The following is a 25799-nucleotide window of genomic DNA, read 5'->3' on the forward strand; positions in this document are numbered from 1 at the left end:
GTATCCTCATCAGAGGTTGGCAAATCTGTTTATTTGTTATTTGTAGAAGTTTATTATTTCTGTTGAATTCCTTCTTAACTTTTATAGTTTGGAGGATGAAGAGATTTATATTTTGTGTAGACACCTGTATATTGTGGAAGAATGTGTGTTGTCTTTTGGTTCTTTTTGTCATTAGTATTCATAATCATCTAAACAACTATACCTAATACTTACCAGAACAAAATTTGGATGAGAATTTCTGTAAAGCTTCGTCTACATCTTGTTCTGAGTACATCTCCATCAATTCTGGTAACAATTTACATAATGCATCAATGTAAACGCCAGCATTCTGTCGTTCTGTCACTTCATACTGGTTACCAAACTTAGTGTATCTCCTCTCTACCTCCTCTTTCAGGATAATCTGTTGTTCAACTGTCTGTCTACGTTGAGGGCTATGTGAATTTCTCCCATCCTCCCCTGGATCAATAGCGATTGACATGTCTTGACTCTCTATATTTTCCTCTGACACTGAACCTCTGTGCATTGTAGTTCCATTACTTTCTATAAATATAGATTATAATTATTAACCATACTGTTTTGAATCAAATATTAAGCGGTGGTGTTTTGAATCAAATATTAAGTGTTGGGATCAAATCAAATATTAAGTGACAGCAATATAATTCATTCCTATTACTTTGTCTACAGTTTGACATAAACAGGATTACACTGAAGAAAGACATGATGTTTTATGTCATCTAATACAATACATAATGATGAACAGAAACACTGAACAAAGACATGATGTTTTATATCATCTAATACAATACATAATGATGAACAGAAACACTGAACAAAGACATGATGTTTTATGTCATCTAATACAATACATAATGATGAACAGAAACACTGAACAAAGACATGATGTTTTATATCATCTAATACAATACATAATGATGAACAGGATTACACTGAAGAAAGACATGATGTTTTATGTCATCTAATACAATACATAATGATGAACAGAAACACTGAACAAAGACATGATGTTTTATGTCATCTAATACAATACATAATGATGAACAGGATTACACTGAACAAAGACATGATGTTTTATGTCATCTAATACAATACATAATGATGAACAGGAACCTTGGTGGCAGAGTTATCTTAGTTTACCTGCAGATCACTTCAGTCTAGTTCTACAATGTTCTTATTTCCCCCCTCAGCTAAGTTTTTTTTATTACTTCTGAAAATTCAGAAATTATTGCGTGCATTTATTGTTTTGATTTTGTCATTTTAATTTCAAATAAGATTTTTATTTTTGCGATATTGAGTAAAATCATGTTTAATTCATATAAAAAGTTTGAAAATGTGAGTTCAAATTATTGCGATTATAACCCTGTCGCATTTTACGCAATAATAAAAAAATCACAAAAATTTCTGAATTTACAGTATATCAAAACAGAAAGCAAATTTCTTCCATTTGACACAAGCAATAAAATACTATCTACTTATTTATTTGTTATGCCTATCTTGTGCATACGTAATCTTGTTCAGTCTTTTAATAAACAATCAAATTTAGTTACCTAAGTTATTGCATACCATTTAAAGGTAATTTTATTGAGCACACCATGTGCAGATCTACTCCTGCTTGCTTATAAAATGTCATCATATTTGTTTTAAGAAAGAATATGATGCACTCTGATTATTATCTTTTTGGGGCTTAAAGTCAAGCAGCAAATACTGCATGCAAAGCCAGACTGTGAACATGTTCAAAATATATCAGTTTGTAGAATTGGAAAATTGAGAAAGGGTTAGATAGTTTAAAAAAAGACTGGGTGTAAGGATGAGTAAAAATTAAAATGGTCATTACCTGTACCTAATAGGACAAAAAGCTGGTTAATACACTGGCTTATAGAGTCTGTGACACCCACACCACGGCTGATCTGTTCTAGAGATCCAAGCATATCATTGATACAGGCTACACTTGTAATACACACCTGTGTATCATTACAATGACAACTTTCCTGTATAGAGTCTACAATTCTGGAAAATATAAGTATATACAAATTTCATTATTCAGTTCATACATACAGAATAACTATACATTGTCTCTACATATAAAAATTCATTTGTACAAGGCTTAGGAACAGGCAGAATGCATTTTGATCCTGTGTTCTAGTCAAGTACAAATACAACTATGGTTAGTGCATCGGACTACTAACACAAAGGTTCCTGGTTCGATTCCTGTTTGGGATGAAAATTTCAGGAACTCAATTTTCGGCTCTCCCTTGACACCATCTGCGAGTATGGTCTTGAGGAAACGATGATAGTCGGTCGGAAGGGGACGATAAATGGCTGGCCCGTGTTAAGAGAGAGCCATATCTCTTGCACGTTAAAGATACCCTTGTAGATTTCGAAAAAGAGTTAGGCTAATGCCGCTACAAGGCAGCACTCGCACCCGCAAAGTGGAAAGGGATTAATATAAGTTGCAAAACTTGTTTCCCAATCCACTATAAATAAATATGTTTAAACTAACTTATGTTTAGAGACAATGTTTGGTTATTATCTTTAGACTTCAGCTTTTAGAACTGTGGCAAAAAAAATAGTTTTGAAAGAAACCAAAAACTTTGAACTTTAAATAGACATCGGGAATACGAAACCAAAAACTTTGAACATTAAATAGACATCGGGAATAAGAAACCAAAAACTTTGAACTTTAAATAGACATCGGGAATATTCTGTGAACTTGCATTCTTTTATAAGTTGTCATAAGTAAAACTCTATGGAAACACATTTCAAGATCACAAATAAGGCTTTATACAGTCTGGGACAGTTTATATGGTTAATAAATTTTGACAAACTCAAACAGCTCAATTGCACAATCATTATTATTCTCTTATTGATTAACTTACAGTTTAATCAAAGATACATCTGTAAATGGGTTTTTGGTGATAGATTTCTTATTAACATCCTCTGTAGGTAATGCAAGACCAAAAATACCTCTGGGACTTTTAAGTGTCTGAAAACAGAAATAGGATTATTATATCAATATATGACAGCTTTTTATTTGTTAAAGTTTGCTTCCTAACAACATAAAGCTTATAATTTATTCTTGTATAGCATATCTTTTATCTTAGATAAGAGTTTTCAAAATGGACTATTTCACATTTTTCACATTTCTTTTTATTTCTTCACATTTTTCACATTTCTATTTTAATTTCACAATAGACCTATTAAAGTGTTACAGACATATATTTACAAATTTATGTAATTTATATGTGTTTCTCGGGTTTTTATATAGATTAGACCATTGATTTTCCCGTTTGAATGGTTTTACACTAGTACTTTTGGTGGTATTGGTGCAATGCTGAAATCTATAAATCTAAACAATTTTGTTCTTACAAATACCTACAACTTGTTATTTGATTGCAGGGTAAATGCAACAGAAAATCAATTTAAATGTTAACTTTAACCGAAGTTAGTGGAACATCTATTGGAAGCCATTAACCTCATTTAAATGTAATAAAACATTTAGATACTTGATTATAGGTCATTTAATGTTCTAGAGTTGAAGTCAAACTTATTTGAAAAACATCATATAATGTGTACAACAAATTGTGAGTCACAGTAAACTACGTCTATCCAGTTTGGGGTGTTTAAACCAATTCATTTGTGTGAAGGCCAATTCATACTTGAAAAAGAAAACTGAAGTTGTCCATCTTTTGATGTGAGGCTGTTGTACTATCTCAGAAGCAAGGAAGCAAGTTATTTGATTAAACTTGAATAAAAACTTAAAAAGAATCAAATACTGATGCCAACAAGTATAGCTCCTAAAAATATTGACAAATGTTTTTACAATTTCTAATGATTCATTTTTGTTGTTAAAGATAAAAGTTGTTGTTGATGACTTTTATTTGCTATATAATATCTTCATAAAATGTCTAGGCTAAGGGCCATAACCCTTGTTTCAATTTTATTTGTAGGCCACTAACTGTATACTGTATATGTTTATCTTTCTTACTTCTCTAACAGCTTTTAGGGCATCCAGCCGATGTTGTGGTGGTGGGTACAACATCATCCTATGGAACACAGACTCTAATACTGGTCTCATAGACTCTGTTCTTCCCATTAAATCCACCAATGATAAAGCAATGCTAAAAAAAACAATCATTTATTTGTTATTAAGATATGACAGCCAAACTTTCAGAAAATGTATTTTCAGAATTTTTATAAATAAAATATGAAATGGTTTAAGATATTATAAGCTCGTGCTTTTTTAAAGAATTTTAACAACAAATCATAAATATATGGAAGATAACCTGTAAATTGTTTCGGCTGATGATTATTTGAAGATTACCTGTATATTGTTTTAGCTGTAGATAATTGACATTTAATTTGTAGATTAGGTTATTACCTGTATCTTGCTTTAGCTGTAGATAATTGTAGGTTAGGTTATTACCTGTATATTGTTTTAGCTGTAGATAATTGTAGGTTAGGCGCTGATGATGAACAGCCTGATCCTCTTCCTATATCTTCAACAGATGTACTTTTAGGAGATGGGGCACTCTTTTCCATTTTAGGGTTTCCAAGTAAACATATTAAGGAAGGACAAAGACTTTTCCTACAATAAAATGAAAATTACATCTACTAAGTAATAGTACAATGTATTGTCTCCAAATAATGAACCTATTATATTACCATGAAAACAATTGCAAATTATATTTGCCACTAGGCCAATTAAAAATTAATTGATAGATTTTCATCCCCGCCTGCCCCTTTTTTTTATTTTAAAAAAATTTACGATTCCAGATTTTATTCATTTCCGTTACCAGTAACAGTCGATAATTTCGTTTCATTCAAAACTTCCTGTTTCAAATTTCGGTTTCGCGTATTTCTTAGAGTTATCTTAATAAAAAACTCGATATATTCTGCTGCTCTATGATGACAACATCATCTACAGAGAATAGAGATTGATAATGAGAAGGGAATGAAATATTTAGGTTACAAGTTAGTAATTCACTGTGTCCAAGAACGCAAATTGCAGTATGTCACAGATGTTTGTGATTAAAACACCTTGGATTTTTTTATTTATAAATGACTTTGTGTCAGGAAATTTGGACTGTTAATGATAAACAAAGCGTAAGAATGGTGGAATTGCTACAAAATCATGATTTGGAATAAAGAAATTGACACAAGAATGAACTTGTTAGATTTATGACCATATATTGGGTCACACTAATGACAGGACCGAATGACAGGACCAAATGTAAAATGCTAATAACTTTTCATTTCTCAAAGGATTAATCTCAAATTTGAAATATAATAAGATTTCATCATTTAATATATAGATTAAAGAAACAAAATTAGAATTTTGTTTAGAAGCTTTAGAAAACATGACCTGACCAACGCTGATAATGACAGGACCAAATAAAAATTCCCCAGTATATTGGGTTCCAAAAGTCCACAAACACGCATTTTATTAATCTATAGCAAGCCCTTAAATGTAGATTTACCCATGGCTGTAATTTTTTTTATGACAAACAGCAAACATCTTCTGTCCCAATACCCTCAATAGAGTCATTAAACAACTTCTTTTTTGTTAAGTACATGTTTTACATTGTAATTATATTTGCATCTAGCCATCTTGCATAAGGACAAACCCTATTATTTCAACACTGTTTGAGTTTTCATTTTATTCTGTACTCATAATACTTGTGTTGCATACCAATAAATTTGCTTCATTTCATTAGGACTACAAACCATTGCTTAAAGAGCAAAATAAATTTAGTGTAGGTAGTCCAATAAGTGAAGAGAGTATTCCTCCACGTTTTTGCTGTTTACTATAAAACAGGTTTCTAAATTGGCAATTACATGTAGAACAGTGGTTGCCAATTAGATATTATTTAAGAATTTGAAAAATCATATATGATACCTTATGCATGTATTTACATGATATAAGCTTATTATTACACTTGCATATATGAAGAACACGTCACAAGAGGGTTCCACATAAAATAAAAATTTAAAATATTGAAATATAATAAAATCCTCCCACCCGCCCCATTTTTTTCAAAAATCTGGATGAAAATCTACTAATTAATTTTAGTTGGCCTAAATGAACCTTACCTCATGAAGAAACTGTTGAAATTGTATGATGCTATGATCATGCTATGTGTACGAATAAAGACCTCAGTGTAGTTGTGTCAATAAACTATGAGATATGTATGGACCCTAAAGTTACAATGTCTCCATCACTACTGACGTGAGAAAAAAAATGGTTAAGAATTTGGGAATTTAAAAAATAAATTTAATTCATGATTTTTATTTTTTAGTGAAAACATACTCAATAGACCACTTTCAGTTCATCCGTCACTGGAAAAAACTCGTCAATTATGCACGCATTTATGACGTCATTTACCAGATAGAGGGGATTGCCTGTATCCCTGCACTATTAACGTTCATCAAGTGTCTTAGTGATCATCCTTGTGTAGGATAAACTAGAAATAATATTTGTTTTGTAAGTACTTAATTACAATTCCCAAATGACAGCAGTGCTGATTGTCAATTATGAGAATTTAATTTGCCGAATAATTCGAGCAATATAACATTATAGTTTCTCAAACACTTACTCAACATTGGAACGGAAGTGACGATGCCCCTAAACGCACAAATGATGTTCACTAAAACCAGAGTTTTTGACGGAAATGCAGCAAACTCGAAAGTTGTCTATTGTATGTTTTCACTAAAAAATACAAATCATGAATTAAATTATTTTTGGTTAAATCTAATGTAAAATCCATTTCTCTCTTTTCCCCTGTTTAAGGTACTACAAGTTGGTCTAGTAGTTTCTATTTTGAAGAAATATTATGAGGTCAGTTATCCTCTTTAAGATATAAATTTGTAACTTACCATAATATTTCCTGGAAAGGTTGGTAACATCTGATATCATGTGGTATCTTTGTTAGTATGGTATATATTCCCTCCAGTAACAATGGAGCTGAGTTTCTGATCTGTGTTGTTGTACTGACAACAGAAAATATTATTAGATTTTATATTCTTTTTAGGTCATAAAATTCTTCACATATTTATATATTAATACAGTCTTGGCTTTCAAATATTAGAGTTTGAGCTTTCCTAGGGTTAATCCAGAATAATCCTTCAAAATTTATCCAATTCTAATGTCTATACATTGTCTGAGTACATGCCTATTGAAGTCAATACACATATAAGGATTAACTTTGCATCTGGTGTAGTAAAATTGGTACTGTTCATGTTATTATTTCTGTTTCATATGATGATTTTTAAGCATTTTAAAAATGGCATCATTGATCAGTGCTTTAAGTTATCTATTAAAAACAATGCCTGAAATTTTATGAATTATTTCCAATAACAGGCAGACAACTTTCATTTATAACATCACATTAATATTTGCATTTTCCTAAAGAGTTTTAAGACATCTGAAAATTTAAAAAACTCTATGAGTTCACATGTAAACATATGTGGTATGAGTTTGATTCCATTGAAAAATAGGTTGTGTTTCAATCCAAATTTTTTATAAAAAATAACAATTTAATCATATCACTTTTGAGAAATTTTGTCTTTTATCCTTGCTCTCTAATTTTTTACACCGGAAAAGAAAGAACCGGAATTAATAAAAACTCCTCTATAAGGACTCCGGTTAGAACAAAATAATTTGTCTGAAAAAACAATATCTTACGTTGATGCTTGTTCAAGCTTTGATGTAAAAAATCTAAGAACGGCTACTATTTCTTTATAGCTGGCTTCCGATAAAGTATTTGCTGCAAAACGGTTGAAAATATATGCATAACACAATATAAATATAAAATAAGCATGCATTGCACAAAGTCGTGTCTGACTGTTAATGAAGTCTTTACACTAATTCCATTAAATGTTAAATGTGTACTGATTGATATTTAGTCAGAGAAACATGATCTTTTTTATAAGTTGTTATTGGCTTTGAATTAGCTGTCAGTATTTGTGAGAACTGTACTTAGTGTCTTTTTTTGTTGTTATGGATGTATAGATACCCTGCCACGTCCATTGATTTTGTTAAATGTTTTTCTGCTTTGTATTGATCTGATGAGTTAATCCCTTTTCAAATGATTGTCAAAGTTTGTTCTTATGTTGTGCTATAAATAGATATAAAAAGGTTTTACATGTATATATGTATCCTCTTTTATCCAATTTGTAGTGTTATATGCAAATAAAGATTATTTAAATGCTATAGTTGTTGGTTTTTTTGTGTTTTCTTGTGTCTGTTCTGTGTTGCCACTTGGAAGTTGCATTTGGTCATGTCCAAATAAGAGATGAAGGTCAAATTAGTGTAGGTGTTTCTCAGGATATTACTTACCGGGTACTTTGTATATGTGTTCTAACAATGAATACAGAAGGTTATTGTTTGAAAATTGAATGAAACCTGCTTGTTTGATAATAGCATTTATACACATCAAAAGATGGTACACAAAATGAAAACAAACCTTCACTGTTAAAATCATCCATCACATTATTAATTTCTTCTCCCTGTGGAATAACAAAAAGTTCAATTAATTATCTTTTTCTATTGCAAACATAAGAAAACTCCTTCATGGCACAAACAACCTAAATGGTAGTTCAAATAAAAATGCATGAACATAAGAAAGGCTTCCTACTGTAGTATAATAGAATACAAATATAAACAAAATCCTGTTTGGTGAACTTTTTAAAATTCACAGAACCTTATTTCCATGTCCATTACTATGAATAGAGGAAAAGGTATTGTTAGAAGCACATTTCCAGATAATTCTCCATTTTAAGCAAAAAAAGTGTAGAAATAAACAGAAAATTTAATGATATCTTTTTTTTTTTTGCTTTTTGTTATTTCTCTTTCAATAATATTTTGTAAAATGTTCTCTTTATTTATGCTGTGAGTATGTATACCTACATTCTTATTCTGTTGACATTTAAAGATTCACAATTTAAAAGTGTTCTTCCTAAAGGGGCACTAGCTGTCAAATTCATGTTCACCGATTCTAATCAAATTTTCATATTTGATTTATAACAATGTGAAAAATTTATCCAAACTATTAAATTAAAAGTCTAAATAAAATAATAAACAAGGCACAGGCATGAAAATATGTAGCTTCGTTTCTTGTGTATTTGAGTCTAGACGCCATCTAATTATTTATCGAGTTGACCTCTATAGTCATCCTATGACCATATAAGCGATGTAAACATAAATATAGATAGAAATAGATTAAGCAAACATGTGCTGTTGAATTATTCTAGGTCTATTTAATTTCATAATACAGATAAAACCAGATGCTCCACAGGGCACAGCTTTATACGACTGCATAGGCTGAACCCTGAACGGTTGGGGCAAGTATGGACACAACATTCAAGCCGCATTCAACTCTAAATTTGTATTGTGATTAAATAGTTAACACAGCATAGGTTTCTGACACAGAATGAATGTGGTCTAATGAACTTAAAATTTTTTTTTTGCCTTTGAGCAAATCACTATGCTGTTGAATATTAATTCTCTCACAAAAATGTTTGAAGAAATTTTCTTTTTATTTATGAAATCTGAAATGAGAAAAATTTAACCCCCTCCCCCAATTTTTTTTTCACATCCCCCTTTCCCTTATTCCAAAACTGATCTCAATTCAAATTTCTAATGGAGTTTACAACAATAACTACTCATTTAATTTATGAATGGCTTTCATTTATTTTGACTTTATTGAACCATAAAACTAATTTTTGACTCTTCACATTGAATAATCCGCGAAGCGGATTATGTAAAATGTGAAGAGTCAAAAATTAGTTTTATGGTTCAATAAAGTCAAAATGAATTATTGCCATTCATTATAAATAAATTTCTATGAAAAAAATAGGCTCAAAGAACTTTTAATACTATTTATATTAAAACAATAACAACATACACATATGTTGGCGTATGAATACACAACATCAGAATGGGCGTGTCTCCATAAAAATTGATAACATTGAAAATAAAACTAATACTTTTAACCAATCAGAAGACAGTAAATACACCAAATTTATTTATATACATCATAAAATTTTAATATCTAAAAAAAAAGTGCTTGTTACTGAATCATTATCACTGAATGGTAAAGATTGTTTTAATTTATCAGTTGGTAGTAAAAGTGAATATACATTGTATATTGTATAAAACAATGATTTAAGTTGATTCAACTACTATTCTGGACAAAGAAAGATAACTCCAATTAAAAATTTCTTGCTATTGCGCAATATTGTGCAATTAGATATTTCTTGCTATTGCGCAATACTGTGCAATTGAATACTTGCTATTGCACAATACTGTGCAATTGAAGATTTCTTGCTATTGCGCAATACTGTGCAATTGAAAATTTCTTGCTATTGCACAATACTGTGCAATTGAAGATTTCTTGCTATTGCTGAATACTGTGCAATTGAAAATTTCTAGCTATGCACAATACTTAATATAATAATTTTGGATCCTGATTTGGACCAACTTGAAAACTGGGCCCATAATCAAAAATCTAAGTACATGTTAAGATTCAGCATATCAAAGAAGCCCAAGAATTCAATTTTTGTTAAAATCAAACTTAGTTTAATTTTGGACCCTTTGGACCTTAATGTAGACCAATTTGAGAACCGGACCAAAAATTAAGAATCCACATACACAGTTAGATTTGGCATATCAAAGAACCCCATTTATTCAATTTTTTATGAAATCAAACAAAGTTTAATTTTGGACCAACTTGAAAACTGGGCCCATAATCAAAAATATAAGTACATTTTTAGATTCAGCATATCAACAACCCAAGGATTCAATTTTTGTTAAAATCAAACTAAGTTTAATTTTGGATCCTTTGGACCTTAATGTAGACCAATTTGAAAACGGGACCAAAATTAAGAATCTACATACACAGTTAGATTCGGCATATCAAAGAACCCCAATTATGCAATTTTTGATGAAATCAAACAAAGTTTAATTTTGGACCCTTTGGGCCCCTTATTCCTAAACTGGTGGGACCAAAACTTCCAAAATCAATCCCAACCTTCCTTTTATGGTCATAAACCTTGTGTTAAAATTTCATAGATTTCTATTAACTTATACTAACGTTATGGTGCGAAAACCAAGAAAAATGCTTATTTGGGCCCCTTTTTGGCCCCTAATTCCTAAACTGTTCGGACCTCAACTCCAAAAATCAATCCCGACCTTCCTTTTGTAGTCATAAACCTTGTGTTTAAATTTCATTGATTTCTATTTACTTATACTAAAGTTATTGTGCGAAAACCAAGAATAATGCTTATTTGGGCCCTTTTTTTGGCCCCTAATTCCTAAACTGTTGAAACCAACCTTCCTTTGGTGGTCATAAACCTTGCGTCAAAATTTAATAGATTTCTATTTACTTAAACTAAAGTTATAGTGCGAAAACCAAGAACATGCTTATTTGAGCCCTTTTTGGCCCCTTATTCCTAAACTGTTGGGACCAAAACTCCCAAAATCAATCCCATCCTTCCTTTTGTTGTCATAAACCTTGTGTTAAAATTTCATAGATTTCCATTCACTTTTACTAAAGTTAGAGTGCAAAAACTAAAAGTATTCAGACGACGACAACGCCAACATGATGCCAATATACGACCAAAATTTTTTTAATTTTTGCAGTCGTATAAAAATAAATGTTTATCATCGTTTTTACCTGTATTAGAATGTTTATTTGTGGATCGAATCAGTCAATCAAATGATTTACCTTTATTTCACTTTCAATGTTGACAATGACATTCTCTTCCTTTAAATAACTTTACACATACAATTCAAGTGTTATCCATCTCAAGTTAAGGGGTTAAATTAAATTTCAAATGAATACAGATTCAATGAGGTCGAATTATTCACTTGCAAGTGAATAATTCATAATCAATGTTGTTTGGCTTATCTTGACAAAATTGAACCTTATTGGCTACTAAAAGGGAATTATCATTTCACTATTTGTATCTCATTACTGATTTAGCCAACAAAAATAACATACATGTGTGTATTAGGTTTTTCATATATCTCATAGCTAGTGCCCCTTTAAAGGATATTTTGGATATTAAAACTTTGAATCTGGAATACAAAATTTCAAATGGAGATATTTTCATTGTAAATTTAGAATCTTGAATTTAAAACTTCAGATAATGAATCTCAAATTACCCTTCTGTGAACTGTTATGGTACCTTACAGCAGATTTTATATTCAAAACTTGTACCTTACATGCAGATATATATTACATGCTTTTAATTTCATATAAGACCTTTAATCTATATACACTTTGTACAGAAAAAGAAAATTATTGCAATATTAGTAAATATTTTATCAAAAAAATCAGAATTTTCCAGTTCTGCAGACATTTCTAGTAAATTGCGAAATTTCTAAACTTTCACATTATTTTAGATTCACATAAAAAATTTCCTTGAAACACTGGAATAAAAGTACCAGAATGATAATGTATGTTTCAGCTCTATCAGTACGTGGAATACTATAAGTTTTGTATTCAGTATTCTATATTACTGCTATGATAACCACCTGCAACTTGTAATTAGACCAAATGTGAAGGAGCTAGTATTTTAAAGCTCAGACTTTTTGAAAAAATATACTCTTTTAAAGTCATACTTGAATATAGGACTCAAAGGGTATTCATATAGTTGCATTTAAAATACTATATATTCCCTCTTCATAAATTTGAGTAAAACAGGAACTAAACACGTTGAAATCTCCTCAATTATCAAAGTGAACTTTGAGAGTCAATACTACAAATAATGCATAAATGTTGGACATAATAATTATGAAAATATATGAAACCAGATGCTCTGCAGGGCGCAGCTTTATACAACGGCAGAGGTTGAACCCTGAACGGTTGGGGCAAGTATGGACACAACATTCAAGCTGGATTCAGCTCTAAATTTGGATTGTGATTAAATAGTTGACACAGAATAGGTTTCTGACACAGAATGAATGTGGTCTAATGAACTTAAAATATTTTTTTTGCCTTTGAGCAATTTACTATGCTGTTGAATATTAATCCTCTCAAAAGAATGTTTGAAGAAATTTTCTTTTTATTTATGAAATCTGAAATGAGAAAAATTTACCCCCCCACCCCCTTTTTTTTCACATCCCCCTTTCCCTTTTTCCAAAACTGATCTCAATTCAAATTTCTAATGGAGTTTGCAACAATAACTACTCATTTAAATACATCATAATATATTAAAATGTAAAATAAAGTGCTTGTTATCACTGAATGGTAGATTGTTTTAATTTATCAGTTGGTACAAATGTAGTAAAAGTGAATATACATTGTATATTGTATTAAACAATGATTTAAGTTGATTCAACTACTATTCTGGACAAAGAAAGATAACTCCAATTGAAAATTTCTTGCTATTGCACAATATTGTGCAATTAGATATTTCTTGTTATTGCGCAATACTGTGCAATTGAAAATACTTGCTATTGCACAATACTGTGCAATTGAAGATTTCTTGCTATTGCGCAATACTGTGCAATTGAAAATTTCTTGCTATTGCACAATACTGTGCAATTGAAGATTTCTTGCTATTGCTGAATTCTGTGCAATTGAAAATTTCTTGCTATTGCACAATACTGAATATAAAAATTTATGAAAAAGTTAGAGTGCGAAAACTAAAAGTATTCGGACGACGACAACGATGCAGACGACAACGACAACGTGATACCAATATACGACAAAAAAATTTTCAATTTTTGCGGTCGTATAATAAATACCTGATCCATGTTGATGTAATGGTTGTACATTTGTGATAACAGAATTTAACAACATACTAAACAGAATATTTGAGCATGCAGATTGATTGATAAACACAAATATATCTTTTTAAGTCTTCACCTTATTTTACAATAATTCTTATATCATTTGCATATCTATAAATACTTGAATTGGATTGGTCAATTAGAATTTTTCTCTTGGTTTACACTTCGATAAACCATGTTTCCGAAACTACTTTCGTTATCTATTCATGCACGATACACATTCTTGCAAGGATACCGGGATTTTCAGCAAATTGAGATTATAAAACAATTTGCATAACAGTTGTTTCCATTTGAATGCATATATACAAAAAAAGAAATAAATAAATGCCCATAAGTTTCGAAAATGTATAAAAATAAAATTTTAATAAAATGACGCGAAATTTCATGAAGGATTTGGCGAATTTACGTCATGGCAAAACACGACGTCACACGAATGAAAATTTTCAAGGGAAAGATTATTTCGTTACGTGTACGCTTCAAATTCGGATAATATCTTATTAAAATGAAGTTTTTGAGGTAGGTTCTATTTCATTTTAGATTCTGATGCATTTATCGGACATTTATGTTTTTTAGAAAATAAAGATGGCGGCGTACTCCTTAGTTACGACATTCCATTGCGCTTTTGATGGTAAATATAATAGCCGTCAAACAAATAATGTAAATTAATAATGGCGTATGTTTGGCTGAAGAATTATAAGGATTAAACACATTTTTTCTAGAGGTTATTGATGTGTAAACCGGGTCTCTTACTCACAAACTTAACATAAAAGTCCTTCGGACTTTTATTCAGTTTGTGAGTTAATCGCCCCGGTTTACACATCAATAACCTCTAGAAAAAATGTGTTTAATCCTATAATAACTGCAAGTACAGATGCTAGAAAAAAAAACAGAAATTACGATTGCTTTAATGGTTTACTTTGAATCAAAAGTTCATAAAAATCTCCATTGTACTGAAAACTGTCTAGACATGCAGTGTAGAAGTGTTAAAACAACAATAAATGCACTACAATCAACAACATTGTGAACACAACTTTGAATAAACTCCTGCTAAATACTTTATCTAAAACAGGTGATCCGATTGTGTAGACAAGACTGCAAATATATAAACTACAATCAGCTGAATATGTCATCCAACGTAGATGCTTTGGTTACAATACAACATGCAAACATACCTGTAGCAGTAAACTACTATGTTGATGTTTAAAACGAAGACTATTTTTTAATAAAATTTACAAAGAACAAACTTTAAATTGAATTTACTTTTAATTCTAATTTTTTACTTGAAGTTGCTCAAATTAAAAACTTTACAAACTGGTCAAAACATTTACTAAATTTTATCACCGGTATAAGGAAATAATTCGTAAATATAACTCAACATGCAGACATCTTATACGTTCAGGTATTTCACATTCAAAATTTTATGGAAATATTCTTTATAAAGCACAAAAATGTCAGTATTCTCCTCAGAAACTAACAAAACCTTTAAATAGACTTATTAAAAGGGGATATAGTTACGATACTGTTGTCAGGTCATTAAAGATTGCATATTTTGGCTTTAACATTGATTCACTGATAGGGTCTTTGCATCGGAACTAAACACATTTATTTCTAAAAAAACAGTTGTTGGCATGACACGGGTTATGTTCTTCTCATATATTTTATGATAGTATGATACTAAACCCCTAACGGGAGGGATTGTACCTGATATTCATATGATGAAGACATAATCTTTCAATCAGTTTAATTGAGGTCTGGAGCTGGCATGTCAGTTAACTGCTAGTAGTCTGTTGTTATTTATGTATTATTGTCATTTTATTTATTTTCTTTTGTTACATCTTTTGACATCAGACTCGGACTTCTCTTGAACTGAATTTTAATGTGCGTATTGTTATTCTTTTACTTTTCTACATTGGCTAGAGGTATAGGGGGAGGGTTGAGATCTCATAAACATGTTTAACCCCGCCGCAATTTTGCGCCTGTCCCAAGTCAGGAGCCTCTGGCCTTTGTTAGTCTTGTATGATTTTAAATTTTAGTTTCTTGTGTATAATTCGGAGTTTAGTATGACGTCCATTATCACTGTACTATTATGCATATTTTAGGGGCCAGCTGAAGGACACCTACGGGTGCGGGAATTCTCGCTACATTGAAGACCCATTGGTTGCCTTCGGCTGTTGTTTGCTCTATGGTCGGGTGGTTGTCGCTTTGACATATTCACCATTTCCTTTCTCAATTTTATTTTGCAAACAAATTTGAGATTCAAATAAAAATCATCTTCAGCATAAAAGGCAAAGCAGTTATATTTACAATTATGGCTAAGACTATAAGCCAAACAAGATATATTTAACACACCAAACCATATTAGTACACTGCCAACAGGTATAGTATATCTTAAAAGAGAAAACATAATCCAGAACATAACAGTTGATACAAATTTTTGGTATCATTTGCAAATTAAAGTCACAGAACTTTGACAAAATAAAATGTACCATCAGTTATCTGATCAACTTTTTAAATTGTGCCTGGGCCATCTTTTCATTGATGACTCGGCCATTATCCCAATTTTATTGGATTAATGCAATTCATATCTAAGCATCTAGTAAAGGATTTGTATTGGATTCTTGATATATATATATCAATATCCAGATTCAATGAGAGCTTGAAAAATATTCCAATATGTGAAGGTGTAGTCCATTTATCTAATTTAACTTAAAAATTTCCAATATATTTTTTCATTAGTTCTTCCTGTTATTTAAAGCTGTTCTATGAAATTATTTTTCTAAATGTTATGTACTGGTTAGTGGTATATAAACTATGCATGTTAGTAAGTAAGAATGAACAATGAGTGAACAAGCATGCTACAGTGATCTTACCCCCTTGACTGGTGTAAACTTGTCAGTATAACTACCTAACACTTGTGTAAGGGCAGCTACAACAGCCCCCTTCACACTATGAGAGCTGGTCATGAATGTATCTATATACACCTGTAGCAAATATGTCATACCAAAGTAGAAAAATATCACAAGACTTCATTACAACCATATGTCAAAACACAAATTTGTATAAAAATATTATGAAAATGAAAAATAAACATTTGTATATATCATGCAGAATCATAAAGGAATGGTTTATGTAAAATGCACAGCAGAATGCCAAATGCATATTTTTTTCTACTTAACTACAAATACAAAATTAGTCTATTTTATCTTACATTTAGGTTTTGTAGGGACTGACTAGATCTAACATTCACCTTCACCATGGTATATCTATTACAAATTACTGTTCATCAAGACATGGGAGATTCTCTTAAAAAAGTCAGCATTTCTATTCTTTCTACTATTTCTCAACTATTAACTACAACATGAACATTCTACTCATTTTACTTCCCCTTCGTAGAAAATCATAAAACTAGAGCACACTCATAAGACCAACTATTTCTTTTTGACAAATTTATTGGTTTTTAGCTTTTACTTTTCATAAACAAATTCAGGAGCAGAGTGTTAAAAGAAACTAAACTTGATCCCTACATAGTCCTATGTGTCAAATATAATCTAGTTAGAATGACCCCTTTCATTGGAAATATTGAAAAGCATTAAATACATAATTTCACTAGAAAACCAGATGCTCCGCAGGGTGCAGCTTTATACGACCGCAGAGTTCGAACCCTGAACAGTTGGGGCAAGTATGGACACAACATTCAAGCTTGATACAGCTCTGAATTTGGATTGTGATTAAATAGTTGACACAACATAGGTTTCTGACACATAATGAATGTGGTTTAAGAACTTAAACTTAAAAACTTAAAAATTTTAAATTGGACATTTACCTATTATGGTCCAATATCCAAAATCTAAATACATGGTTAGATTCAGCATATCAAAGAACCCCCTTATATTCAATTTTTGTTAAAGTTTAATTTTGGACCCCGATTTGGACCAACTTAAAAACTGGGCCTATAATCAAAAATCTAAATACATGTTTAAATTCAGCATATCAAAGAACCCAAAGGATTCAATTTTTGTTGATATCAAACAAAGTTTAATTTTAGACCACTATTTGGACCAACTTGAAAACTGGCCCCATTAAGCAAAAATCTTAATACATGTTTAGATTCAGCATATCAAAGAACCCCAAGGATTCAATTTTGGTTGAAATCAAACAAAGTTTAATTTTGGACCCCAATTTGGACCAACTTGAAAACTGGGCCCATAATCATAAATCTAAGTACATGTTTAGATTCAGCATATCAAAACTCCAAGAATTCAATTTTTGTTGAATTCAAACAAACTTTAATTTTGGACCCCAATTTGGACCAACTTGATCACTGGGCCCATAATCAAAAATCTAAGTACATGTTTAGATTCAGCATATAAAAGAACCCCAAGAATTCAATTTTTGTTAAAATCAAACTAAGTTTAATTTTTGACCCTTTGGACCTTAATGTAGACCAATTTGAAAACGGGACCAAAAATTAAGAATCTACATACACAGTTAGATTCGGCATATCAAAGAACCCCAACTATTCAATTTTTGATGAAATCAAACCAAGTTTAATTTTGGACCCTTTGGGCCCCTTATTCCTAAACTGATGGGACCAAAACTCCCAAAATCAATCCCAACCTTCCTTTTATGGTCATAAACCTTGTGTTTAAATTTCATAGATTTCTATTTACTTATACTAAAGTTAGTGGCGAAAACAAAGAATAATGCTTATTTGGGCCCCTTTTTGGCCCCTAATTCCTAAACTGTTGGGACCACAACTCCCAAAATAAATCCCAACCTTCCTTTTATGGTCATAAACCTTGTGTTTAAATTTCATAGATTTTTATTTACTTTTACTAAAGTTATTGTGCGAAAACCAAGAAAAATGCTTATTTAGGCCCTTTTTTGGCCATTTATTCCTAAACTGTTGGGACCAAAACTCCCAAAATCAATCCCAACCTTCCTTTTATGGTCATAAACCTTGTGTTTAAATTTCATAGATTTCTATATACTTATACTAAAAGTTATGGTGCGAATACCAAGAAAAATGCTTATTTGGGCCTCTTTTTGGCCCCTTATTCCTAAACTGTTGGGACCAAAACTCCCAAAATCAATCCTAACCTTCCTTTTGTGGTCATAAACCTAAATTTTATAGATTTCTATTTGTTTAAACTTAAGTTATAGTGCGAAAACAAATGTGTCTTCGGACGACGACAATGACCATGTCATACCAATATACGACATTTTTGCGGTTGTATAAAAACCACAACCTGTTTCTATAGATTCAAGCATCTTACATGTCTTACATGCTTTAAAAAATAGTTATTTCTTTAAAATGGATGTGAGAGGATAGGAAATAACTTTCAAAATATCCCTACAATAAAGACCTCATACTGAAAAAAAAAACCCATGACACACATTCAATAATTAAACTTCCCTTCCTACCCTCGCACATATTTTCAATGGAATAGCCCTTATTATCTTGTACAAACAAAAGTTTTAAGAAATATTTGCAAAAAAATCTTTTAAAAGAATTTTTATTTTATATTCAGTTGAATTAATAAAGAATTCAACAGGTTGGTTTTTAAGTGATACAATAATTGGCTATAAGAACTAGTCAAAAACAAAAGAGGAGTACTGAGTTAATTATAATTAATAACTGTCATTTGCATTACATTATTTCGCATTCAATTTTTTTCAACTGAAGGATGAATAATTTATAATTGTTTAATCAAAATCAAAAAGTTGAGGTGGGTGAATTGTCTTAAAAAGGCTTTATAGAAGTTAATGTTTGGTCAAACCTTTGAATTGAATAGGAACTAGATAATTTCCACAAATAAGTAACAGGTCTGTTAACTCATCCCGAGATGTTTTATCATTTTACCTGGCATCAGTGAAGACATAATGCACATAAAACATAAAGGTAAAGAGAGACAAAAGAACTATAAGGTCAATTCAAAAATAGGTCAATAGTTTCTTTTGCTTACAAAGTTTGCACACTTGCTAATTTAAATTTTCATCATCTCATAAAATTTTCAACCAATTTTAAATAATGATTTATTAAAGCAACACAAACTAATATAAAAAAAGATAAGAAGTTTATGAACTATTTCATATAATTAAAAGAGCCAAGAAGATAAAAAGGAAATAAGGTTAAAAAATCCACAAATGTGTAATACCTGACCAACTCTAGTTATAACTCCACCAGTCATACACCATGAGACCGAAAATGTCATGTTTAACAGTACCTGCAACAACCATAAATAATCTTTAAAAACCTCAGTAAATAAACATTAGAATAGAATATGTATAATCAAAATCATTATCACATACATGGATGTTAAATTTTAGGAGTTGTAGAGCATGCTTCTGCCAGTATTTACTACATGTATGTCTATTGATGAAGAGTTTATCTTGACTTTTATATGTCTTGTTAGGTTGTTGTTTCAGTTGAATTCACCCACTTCTCCTTTTATCTATATCAGATAAAACAGCCATTTGTTTATCACTTTATCATGTTAGGCTATCTGAACATGCTGAACAAATGTGTTGCTCATTGTTGTTTGTCTTGGTTTGTACATGTCAGAGGTAGGATGTAGGTGTTTGGTATGGTATGCAGTACTGTACAATAGTTTTGTTATTCCTGTTTTTACATGACAGAGGTAGGATGTAGGTGTTTGGTATGGTATGCTGTACTGTACAATAGTTTTGTTATTCCTGTTTTTACATGACAGAGGTAGGATGTAGGTGTTTGGTATGGTATGCTGTACTGTACAATAGTTTAGTTATTCCTGTTTGTACATGACAGAGGTAGGATGTAGGTGTTTGGTATGGTATGTAGTACTGTACAATAGTTTTGTTATTCATGTTTTTACATGACAGAGGTAGGATGTAGGTGTTTGGTATGGTATGCTGTACTGTACAATCGTTTAGTTATTCCTGTTTGTACATGACAGAGGTAGGATGTAGGTGTTTGGTATGGTATGTAGTACTGTACAATAGTTTTGTTATTCCTGTTTTTACATGACAGAGGTAGGATGTAGGTGTTTGGTATGGTATGCTGTACTGTACAATCGTTTAGTTATTCCTGTTTGTACATGACAGAGGTAGGATGTAGGTGTTTGGTATGGTATGTAGTACTGTACAATAGTTTTGTTATTCCTGTTTTTACATGACAGAGGTAGGATGTAGGTGTTTGGTATGGTATGCTGTACTGTACAATAGTTTTGTTATTCCTGTTTTTACATGACAGAGGTAGGATGTAGGTGTTTGGTATGGTATGCTGTACTATACAATAGTTTTGTTATTCCTATTTTTACATGACAGGGGTATAGGATGTAGGTGTTTGGTATGGTATGCTGTACTGTACAATAGTTTTGTTATTCCTATTTTTACATGACAGGGGTATAGGATGTAGGTGTTTGGTATGGTATGCTGTACTGTACAATAGTTTTGTTGTTCCTGCTATCCATTTTATGTATTATTGATTTGCAAGATATTTGGCAAAAAGGGGGTACAGAACCCCTCAGGAATGTAACTCTTTAACCAGATGCTCCGCAGGGCACAGCTTTATACGACCGCAGAGGTTGAACCCTGAACAGTTGGGGCAAGTATGGACACAACATTCAAGCTGGATTGAGCTCTAAATTTGGATTGTGATTAAATAGTTGACACAGCATAGGTTTCTGACACAGAATGAATGTGGTCTAATGAACTTAAATTTTTTTTTGCCTTTGAGCAATTCACTTTGCTGTTGAATATTAATCCTCTCAAAAAAATGTTTGAAGAAATTTTCATTTTATTTAGGGACGACATCAAAAGTTCAATGAAGGATAAAAAACTTAATTCATATAGTTTTTTCACTGACCACCTTCCCCCCTTCTTAACTTAATTTGGGAAAAATTGATTGACCAATAAGGATATATGTAAAATCGATTTATACAAAACTTGCAGCAATTTGACCCCCCACCCCCAAACTATTTGAATTAAGTTTTTTATCCTTCATTGATTTTTTGATGTCGTCCCTTATGAAATCTGTAATGAGAAAAATTGACCCCCCCCCCCAATTTTTTTTTTCACATCCCCCTTTCCCTTATTCCAAAACTGATCTCAATTCAAATTTCTAATGGAGTTTGCAACAATAACTACTCATTTAAATACATCATAAAATATTAAAATGTAAAAAAAGTGCTTGTTATCACTGAATGGTAAAGATTGTTTTAATTTATCAGTTGGTAAGAAAAGTGAATATACATTGTATATTGTATAAAACAATGATTTAAGTTGGTTCAACTACTATTCTGGACAAAGAAAGATAACTCCAATTGAAAATTTCTTGCTATTGCGCAATATTGTGCAATTAGATATTTCTTGCTATTGTGCTATACTGTGCAATTGAAAATACTTGCTATTGCACAATACTGTGCATTTGAAGATTTCTTGCTATTGCGCAATACTGTGCAATTGAAAATTTCTTGCTATTGCACAATACTGTGCAATTGAAAATTTCTTGCTATTGCACAATACTTAATATAATAATATTGGATCCTGATTTGGACCAACTTGAAAACTGGGCCCATAATCAAAAATCTAAGAACATGTTTAGATTCAGCATATCAAAGAAGCCCAAGAATTCAAATTTTGTTAAAATCAAACTCAGTTTAATTTTGGACCCTTTGGACTTTAATGTAGACCAATTTGAAAACGGGACCAAAAATTAAGAATCTACGTACACAGTTAGATTTGGCATATTAAAGAACCCCAATTATTCATTTTTTGATGAAATCAATTAAAGTTTAATTTTTGACCCCAATTTGGACCAACTTGAAAACTTGGCCAATAATCAAAAATCTAAGTACATTTTTAGATTCAGCATATCAAAGAACCCCAAGGATTCAATTTTTGTTAAAATCAAACTTAGTTTAATTTTGGACCCGTTGGACCTTAATGTAGACCAATTTGAAAACAGGACCAAAAATTAAGAATCTACATACACAGTTAGATTCGGCATATCAAAGAACCCCAATTATTCAATTTTTGATGAAATCAAACAAAGTTTAATTTTTTACCCTTTGGGCCCCTTATTCCTAAACTGTTGGGACCAAAACTCCCTAAATCAAGCTCAATCTTCCTTTTATGGTCATAAACCTTGTGTTAAAATTTCATTGATTTTTATTTACTTATACTAAAGTTATTGTGCGAAAACCAAACATAATGCTTATTTGGGCCCTTTTTTGGCCCCCAATTCCTAAACTGTTGGAACCAAAACTCCCAAAATCAATCCCAACCTTCCTTTTGTGGTCATAAACCTTGTGTCAAAATTTCATAGATTTCTTTTTACTTAAACTAAAGTTATAGTGCGAAAACCAAGAAAATGCTTATTTGGGCACTTTTTGGCCCCTAATTCCTAAACTGTTGGGACCAAAACTCCCAAAACCCATCCCAACCTTCCTTTTGTGGTCATAAACCTTGTGTTCAAATTTCATAGATTTCTATTTACTTATACTGAAGTTATAGTGCGAAAACCAAATGTCTTCGGACGACGACAACAACGACAACGACGCAGACAACGACGCCGACAACGACGCCAACGTGATACCAATATACGACCAAAAAATTTTCAATTTTTGTGGTCGTATAAAAATGAACTGAATATCTTTTAAAAATCTACCATTCTCAATGATCAAAATAAGTGTCTGTCAAACTGCTACACATCCAATGAAATCATTCATGTGTGGTTCAAATTTCCTGAAATTTTTATACTTTTGTCAATAAGTCAAAGTAAATATTTTTAATTATTAGAGAAGTTATGGTTTTGCTTTGACTTTTAGTAAATGAGTGGATTGACAAAATTATAGATCTTGATAATACCTTTACAACTTCTACTTGTACTTCTTCTGATAATGTTGGTGTACAAAATACTGCATTTAAAACTTGTATTGGCATCCAGTAATCTTCACTCTCAGTTTCAATGCTAGAGCAAAATCGTTCATCTTCCAACATTTTCTGAAAGAAAGAAAAAGCCTTTTATTTATTTTACTTTTAGCAAGAAGTATGTTTTATGTTATTTTTTGTTTTGTGTAATCTGTGGCAAAATTATGATTTAACTGAATGCACTGTATGCAAACATGTGATGTAGTTCACAACATACCCTTACTCCCTTTCTCACAAATTCAATGTTTGTCCCAAAACACATTATATCAGATAAATAAATAAAATAGTAGGTACAGGTATCACATGTTAGTACTTACCTGAATGCCATGTAAAGAATGTGTGCCTAATTTCTTAGATTTGGATTCGATTGCTAACTGGAAAGGTTCTAGACATTTTTCTCTCAATATATGAGCAGGAGTCTTTGAAACTTCATTCTTATTGCTTAGAATGTCTGAAAAATAACAAAAATCATCACCATAAATATATCCTTATACATAAACTATCAGGGTTATTCTTCTGTTTTTTTCTTTTGTCCTTTATTATTAAATTAATCATTGAAATAAAACCACATTTTTTTTAAACTATTTTTAAAATTAAAATAAAATTAATTATATTTTGAGGAAATTGAGTTTGAAAGTTAAACTTAAAAGTTTTGAAAGCCTCATTACATCAAGTAGATTAAAAGTTTTATAAATAATTATGTTGAATTGACATTAATCTAATAAATGCATCTTCTTTCTTCAAATGAAAGCTATTTGTCCTCATAAGCTTTATTTACAAAGCACTATAAGAGACCAAGGACTTATAGGTTGCACTTTTTAAATACAGCTGTTTCTCAAATTAAACCAAGCCTCTTTTAGGGAGATTTAGAATATTCATAGAAAATTAATTTTGTTTACATACTGGTTCCCAGTTATGATCTCTGTGTTCCATCTCATAGAGACATAACTTGGGAATGTTACCAGTAAAAATACATGTGCATATTGTTTATATTGAAATCTGTGGTAACCTTTTATTCGAGGTAGGGGTAGTTAAGAAAATTAGAGTTAGTTTAAACTGTGAGAAGTTCAGGGCATATAAACGTTGAAAATATGCCGCACAGCCCTATATTTTGACCTTTGTAAAAAATTGTAGTGCATATGAACTTTCAATTCTAGGATAAGATTTTATTCAAAACTTCATAGTAAAAGTGGTACAGTTTTAGCCGTAAAAGGAGTTCCTATGGGAAATTGCATTGTCAATATTTACCGAAATGCAACCTAAATGAACAAATTCAGATTTACATGTACCTAATGCTGTTCTGCATGCTTGCTTGATGTTGGTGTGCTTTGTTGAAGAGACATCTGACAAAAGCTGTTTTAAAATGTCTTCCATTAATAATGCTGTAACCTGAAATAAATTTTTAATCTCCTGTATAAAATAAGATGTCTATTTAGATTGCCTTTGAGACAACAATTCAACAGAATCAAAATGATTATGTTATCCATGTAGGCCTTATAGTCAAAAGCTGCTATCAAACTCCATTGTACACTTCTCAATAAGTCACCTTAGAACACAAGATTTCTGAGCGAAAAAATATCATAAAAATAGAAGCAGATGAAAACAGAATCACATATTATGCAATTTACCCATGAATATTGATAGTTCTTGTGACTGACAATTCTTTAATAATTTTGAAATCCATTCAAAGATGATATGGTTAATATCAAGTATATAATCATTGATTCAGAGTTCAACACACAATATGTTGATGTAACAACAGGTCCATGTACATCTATTGTTTATTCTGTTTTGCAAGCTCAACCGTTTCCTCCATGGAATTTTTTTTCAACATACTTGATTCGCATAGGATTTTTTCAATTAAAAAAAAATCATAGGTTTAAAGTATTAATGCATTGCGAAAATGAACATTTCATCAATGAAATTTGAGTCAGCTATATATTCTCATGAATATCCTTTTTATATTAGATCCAAATTTTATCAAGTTTGATACAGATTTTATATAGAAACGACGTTTCAACTGAGGCACTACACAAGAGTCAAAAGGCGTCATTATGGAGGAAAGGGTTAAGTG

The 25799-nt window shown here is 31.0% G+C and overlaps 1 protein-coding gene across 5 annotated transcripts in view; it reads right to left on the bottom strand.

Moving 5' to 3' along the window:
* LOC143047202 (brefeldin A-inhibited guanine nucleotide-exchange protein 3-like) overlaps window positions 1-25799 on the bottom strand; it is a 78499-nt gene that overhangs the window by 44891 nt on the left and 7809 nt on the right. Inside the window, exons 2-14 of one of the 5 annotated variants that reach the window (XM_076220204.1) lie at window positions 25015-25114; window positions 24043-24176; window positions 23663-23797; window positions 19972-20040; window positions 16684-16794; window positions 8481-8523; window positions 7700-7781; window positions 6892-7005; window positions 4442-4603; window positions 4004-4136; window positions 2895-3001; window positions 1859-2025; window positions 214-540 (exon numbers count right to left, since the gene is read on the bottom strand). In XM_076220204.1, the coding sequence (XP_076076319.1) occupies window positions 214-540; window positions 1859-2025; window positions 2895-3001; window positions 4004-4136; window positions 4442-4603; window positions 6892-7005; window positions 7700-7781; window positions 8481-8523; window positions 16684-16794; window positions 19972-20040; window positions 23663-23797; window positions 24043-24176; window positions 25015-25099 (1669 nt within the window). In that variant the 5' untranslated portion in view covers window positions 25100-25114. Of the gene's footprint in view, window positions 1-213; window positions 541-1852; window positions 2026-2894; window positions 3002-4003; window positions 4137-4339; window positions 4368-4441; window positions 4604-6891; window positions 7006-7699; window positions 7782-8480; window positions 8524-16683; window positions 16795-19971; window positions 20041-23662; window positions 23798-24042; window positions 24177-25014; window positions 25136-25799 lie in introns of those variants that run through there. The other 4 variants (XM_076220202.1, XM_076220203.1, XM_076220205.1 and 1 more) reach the window with 4 other exon arrangements.

This window comes from Mytilus galloprovincialis, chromosome 10 (genome assembly GCF_965363235.1).
Source record: "Mytilus galloprovincialis chromosome 10, xbMytGall1.hap1.1, whole genome shotgun sequence".
Lineage (NCBI taxonomy): Eukaryota > Metazoa > Mollusca > Bivalvia > Mytilida > Mytilidae > Mytilus > Mytilus galloprovincialis.